At 33.4% G+C, this 5,671-nt stretch overlaps 1 protein-coding gene across 2 annotated transcripts; it reads right to left on the reverse strand.

The window, feature by feature from the left end:
* Positions 1-2,138: 2,138 nt before the first annotated feature.
* Positions 2,139-4,580, reverse strand: LOC109237216. 2 transcript variants are annotated; one of them, XM_019403488.1, is made up of 4 exons: positions 4,147-4,580; positions 3,426-3,563; positions 3,124-3,315; positions 2,139-2,428 (listed from the first exon to the last, which is right to left on the reverse strand). In XM_019403488.1, the coding sequence occupies exons 1-4, from the start codon at positions 4,480-4,482 to the stop codon at positions 2,324-2,326; spliced, it is 771 nt and encodes a 256-aa protein (XP_019259033.1). In that variant the 5' UTR covers positions 4,483-4,580; the 3' UTR covers positions 2,139-2,323. The 2 variants fall into 2 exon arrangements, with proteins under 2 accessions (XP_019259033.1, XP_019259034.1); XM_019403489.1 differs by having other exon boundaries at positions 2,139-2,398; positions 4,147-4,573.
* Between the last annotated feature and the right edge of the window lie 1,091 nt (positions 4,581-5,671).

Raw genomic sequence — 5,671 nt, forward strand, 5'->3', positions numbered from 1 at the left:
AAGAGTTGCCTCTTCCATTTTTCATTCACACTCTTTAGAAAATAAAACCCAACAATATCTGATGTGCGATAATAATAATCAATGGATTAAACAAGAAAATGATACATTTACCCTTTTCCAGGACTCTTCTCCAAGTCATTTAAAGTTAATGTTAAAATTGAAAATAAAAAGTTTATCCAAATTTATCTAGTATAAATCTTAACAGATATTTTATATTATATCTTGTATATCTATTTTTAATTCAATGAACCAAAATATTACTAATGCATAATTCTCGTATTAAAATTTCAGCATAATTTGTTCACAAACCAAACCAACCTTTTATGGAGAAAACTACATGGCTGAGCATTTTCAAAGGATATTTAAGAAAATAACATCACTTTTTGTTTATTTCAAAAAAGGTATATTATATAAATAATATTTATTCAACTACATACTCTTATACGTTGTATATAATATAATAGTAGTAATATACAAGTGGTATATTATATAAATAATATTGATTCAACTATATATATTCCATACATGTGCTATTTATACCATAAATATACGGTAGACTGAATCATCAAATTAAATATATACCAAAAATACATCATATCTCACTATGAATATCCAAATAATTATATATATATATATATATATATATATATATATATATATATATATATATATATATATATTATACTCGATATTTGTTGCAGTGGAAAGGAATAAAAACAACATAAAAGTAAATATATAAAGAAAATCTCCCATGATGTTTACAACTTCCCATACTTGAAAATCATTGTTCTTCTTTATTAAAAGAAAAGATAAATTAAAGAGGGTAAATCAAAATGGAAAAAAGAAAAAGAAAAAAGAAAAAAAGCATTAGGAAATGAACAATAATAATGTGGTCTAACGGTGGTGCAATCTTTCCTATAAATGAGCTAAATGTGTAACGTATCACATTAACGTAATCAACGGAAAACGGAAAAGATTGAGAGGTCCATTAGTTAAAATTTATTGGGTTGATCATGTTTCTGTTAGGAATGTAGTTATTTAGCTGTCAGTTTTATAATTACTTATTCTTTCTATATTTATAAAAAAAAAATATTAAATACTGCCTAATTATGTTTTTTCCTCAATCTTTTTGGGTTTCCTACTTCAGAATCAGCATCTGTATTTTGCAGCTCATCAGTTCTTTCTTCTTCAAGTACTCTCCCCCTTTCTTTTATTCGCATTTCCAATTTCTCTCTACATGCACACACACAGACACACGCACACACAATGATACGTTTGATTTCCTGATGTAAGATGATCGTCTTTATGTCTGCTGTTATTTTCTTGAATTTAGCCATAAGTGAATTCAACGGGTTCCAGTTAAACTTACGAAACTACTTTTTTTAATTGTCTTGAGTTGTTTGAATTTTGGGCTTCTCCTGAGTGGTTATAGATGATTCATATAATCTATGCCAGCTAATTGGGGATTGGTGTATAGTTGATTGAGTTCATTATTGGAATTTCTGTTATCCTTTTTTTGTCTTCTGATCAGATCAGAGATTGCTGCTGCAATAACATGTTCTTGTGTTACACTGGGAAGTTCTTCAGTTTTCTGGCCGGCCTTTACTTTGTGTTGATGATTTGAGAATTCGAAAGTGGTTTTTTTTAGCTTACTTTCTTAAAAAATACTATAGTTTGGAGAATTTGGACTTGGGACCCAAACTAGCTATTGGAGGCTTAGAGCCCATACTATGTTTTCTAGTGTTACCTTGGGTTCCCCCTCAGAAAATATTTTCGACTACACTCTTTCTTAATAGTTATTAATTGAATATAGCACGTCTTCTGCTATAAACAACAACAATACCCAGTAAAGTCCCACATAGTGGGGTCTGGTTTCCTGCAATTGTATCACAGCAGAATTTTGAAATAAGTCTTTGAAATGCATCGTTGGTCAGTTAAACTTTGACATTGTGTAAGGCTCGGAGTAGGAGATATTGCCTCTCTAAATGGGAAAAACTATACGCATGCTTTCATGGCATGTACTTGTCAACATTATGCAGATAATGCTGATGCTGTGGCTCTATAATGGGATTAAACTAGTGGGAAAATCCACTACTAATGCTTTCACAACCAGCATTACATTTAGAAAGTATAGATCATGTGCATAATATTATCAGATACTTCAATTAACAAAGAGGTCAGATCACATATCAAAGTAAAAGCGCTTAAAAGTTCGATAGATGAAATCTTAAATAGTGCAGTCCAGATTTAAATTAGCTGTACTTCAAATGTCTTCTTTCCTCCCAGGACAATCCTAAAGGTTGTACCCGGTCAAATTCAAATTCTAGAAATATTTTCGTAGTTGTGCACGTATCCCCTTAAAAGCCTCGATATGTTCCGGAGGACTGTCCTTTCCAATCTGCATGGAAAACGGACCAGCAATTAGCTCCTGTAAATTAGTTCGGAGAAACAAACCAAGGTAAAGTTAGTTATCAAGCAAGTGCATTTCTCACAGAAAACGAAGGCCCAGGATTATCATCTCCAGCCTCTTCTACTCCATAAATTATCAGTCCTAATGCAAAACTCAAAGTTTGTAAGACACAATTTTTCATCTGTGTTCTATCAATGTGAAGCGACATTTTAACCATCATTTACTGTAACATAACTTTGGGGCTTCCACTTAAGGTAGTTCATGCAAAACGAACATAAGGAAAAGGGGAATCAAAAGAACTTTCGATTATCGTATTTAATCATTTTTGTCTTTCTATCTGGACAAGGGCCAGAAACAGTATCAAACATGAAATATCAACAAGAAATTTCCGACTTATCTTGACAAATCTCATGCAATGTTTTTTAGTACAAGTAATATGAAATAAGATTTGTAAAGAAAAATGACTTTCTTTCGCAATTGAGGGAAGTTATTTTCCACCTTTTGGGTAGAAAATACACACCACATGGAATAGCATATATTGTTTGGCTACTCTTAAAATCCAGCATATCATTAGTGTTCTGCACATAGTTATCCCAATAAAAAGCCTATCCACATGCCAATACCTCGATTGAACTACTACAAATCTAATTACCAAGATAAAAACAACGAAATGATATTTGTCAAAATTGCACTAAGCATCATTAGGCATTTACCATTCTTTTTGGCCCACAATGGAGGACTTCTTTGATATCAGCACTAAAGATTCTTTTAGCACCATAGATTTGAAACGTTTCGATAGGAGTAGCAAGAGTGAGATTTAAGACTTTAACAGTCATAAAATATTGTTCCCACGCGGCCAGCATATAAGTTGCTTTCTCAATCTTCAAAAGCTTATACTTGAAAACCTGCAAGAAGAGACACCATATATCACCTGTAGAAGAAACCATGCCACACGAAGAAAATAAAGTGAAGTAAGTATAGTTGGGGCCGAGGGAGTGCATAGGGGAATACATACATTGCACTCTTTCTCATTATATTCTTGGATAGCAAGGTTAGCAAGTTCCATCATTACCCCAAAGTCTTTGTGGGTATCAAGATTCACAATTGGTGATATTGGAGCAACCGGACCAGGATACTCAGCAAAATCAAAACCCTGTCAAACAAGTCAACAGTGATGAAACCCATCCAAACTGGAAGAAAGAAGAGGGATAATAATGGAATTGGACAAATCTATCCAAAACAAAATAAGTAAATCCAAACAGATGATGCTAAAATACTGTCATAAGGAACAGAACAGTCAACTAGTTGAAAAGGAAAAGGGGGCCAAACAGTGGGATCGAAGAGCTATTACTAGAAAAACCTAGGGCTCATAATATTAATGATTGCTACTGAGAAGCTAGAGCACGGGGAAGGTAGAACATCAAACTCAGATTCAGTAGTAGGCTCAAAGGTCACAGGATTAACAATGTTAGCCCCAATAACATAATAAAAATATAAAGTTACGTCTAAATCATCTTCATGGAGAATAGAAACCTATTATCAGGGGTAAAATGGAATAGAAATAACAGACTTCTAGAATCAAGACCAGTCAAAGGCTTGACAATTAGCAATATGCAAAAAATAAAAATATGAAGCCATGAAACAAGTGGCAAATATAAATTTATGTACATGAAGCTAGACCTAAAATTTAAAAAAGGAAAAAAAGAGAGAGAGAGAAGAAGAGAAAGGAAGCAAACATTGGTTAGAAGAGCCTGATGGTGGTATTTCAAGAGAATTGGTTCTAAGGAAGGGCGAAGCTCTTCAGGATAATCTTCATCGGAGTCGGGATCAGGTTTGGTTGGATTGCAAAGGCAGCATCCTCCTTCATTTGGTATCTTTTCGCCATCGTCGTTGTCATCGCTTATATCGCAAAAACATATTGATTTCTCATTATCCTCCGGGTATAACGGTGTCACTGATCCTCCCTCTGCAAATTTTTGCTTCTTCTCCGAGGATGACGGTGGCTCAAATCCTTCTCCTCCTCCTTTAAGGATTTGCCTCTTCATCGCGGATACCTTTGTTGATTCGGCCATTTCTGAGCTGATTTTGTCGCAGCACCTAACTACAACAAACCCTACTCCTGCAAAATTAGGTTAAACCGACTGGTTTACCCTGATTCCTATACCACATAGGAAATTTTTTTATCCTACATGTTTAAGGTTTGAGTAAATTACACTTAGTATACCAAATTATCTATCCTATACCATGCTTAATTAAGGGTCTAATTAATGGGCTGTTTTTACTCCTTAATTAAAGGTATCCATATCTAATTAATGGGCAGTTTTTACTAAGGTATCCATATATCTCACGTTTCTCTCTCCTTACCCCCCACTCCTTCACTCACGTTTTTACCCATACCCCACATTCTTTCTTGTTCTTCATCCACGATTGCAAGATAAATCAACGAAAGATGTCCTTGGCATGCATTAGCCAGCAAAATCTCATTATATTTGAATGTCGTGCCAATTTCCTCTGCAACAATTGTTTTTGGGTACCAAACAAAATTCCCTCTTCTGGAAAAGTCAAAAATGAGAAATTTATTGGTAAAGAGACTAATATGAAAAGCTGCCGACAACTTCTCCAAACGACTTAGAAATACTGACCGTTGAAGCCCTCACCTAGATTTACTGTTTGTCGTGTATTTTGTAGTGTAATTGCAGTGTAATTATAGTGTAATTGTAGTGTAATTGTAGATTTAGTGTAATGGATATGATCTGTTGAAGCTCTCACATAGATTTACTGTTTGTAGTGTAATTGTAGTTAGTTTGTAGTTTATGTAGAACATTCCACGATTAATTGTAGTCTAAAATGTAGATATAATGTAGACATGATTGTGGATGATATGTTCCCTGTTTGCCCTGTAACTGTAGGTAAATTGTAGTTATTCTTATATTAAGTACTTAAACTGTAGGTAATTTGTACATTCACTGTAGTTATTCTTATATTAGGTACTTAAACTGTAGGTAATTTTTAGATGTTTACCTCCAAGTTCTATGTAATATTTGTATATAACTGTCAGTTGAATATAAATTACACAACAAAAAATAAGAAATAAATACTCCAATCGTAGAAATGTGTTATCCACAATTAATCTGCAAATTGTCTACAAAATTTTACAAAAACTACAAATTAACTACATTTAACCTACATTATAACTACAATCTGGAAACAATTTACAAATGGAAGTTCTTCAAGTTGGAATTGCCCACAACTACATTTCTT

The sequence above is a fragment of the Nicotiana attenuata genome, unplaced genomic scaffold, assembly GCF_001879085.1.
Source record: "Nicotiana attenuata strain UT unplaced genomic scaffold, NIATTr2, whole genome shotgun sequence".
Lineage (NCBI taxonomy): Eukaryota > Viridiplantae > Streptophyta > Magnoliopsida > Solanales > Solanaceae > Nicotiana > Nicotiana attenuata.

Bases quoted from the DNA above. Each gene is read 5' to 3' on its own strand.
- LOC109237216 (XM_019403488.1), bottom strand. From the start codon at position 4,482: ATGGCCGAATCAACAAAGGTATCCGCGATGAAGAGGCAAATCCTTAAA. The intron at 3,316-3,425 runs GTATGTATTCCC...CTCTTCTTGCAG, and splicing joins ATAATGAGAAAGAGTGCAAT to GTTTTCAAGTATAAGCTTTT. The intron at 2,429-3,123 runs GTAAATGCCTAA...ACTAATTTACAG, and splicing joins ATTGTGGGCCAAAAAGAATG to GAGCTAATTGCTGGTCCGTT.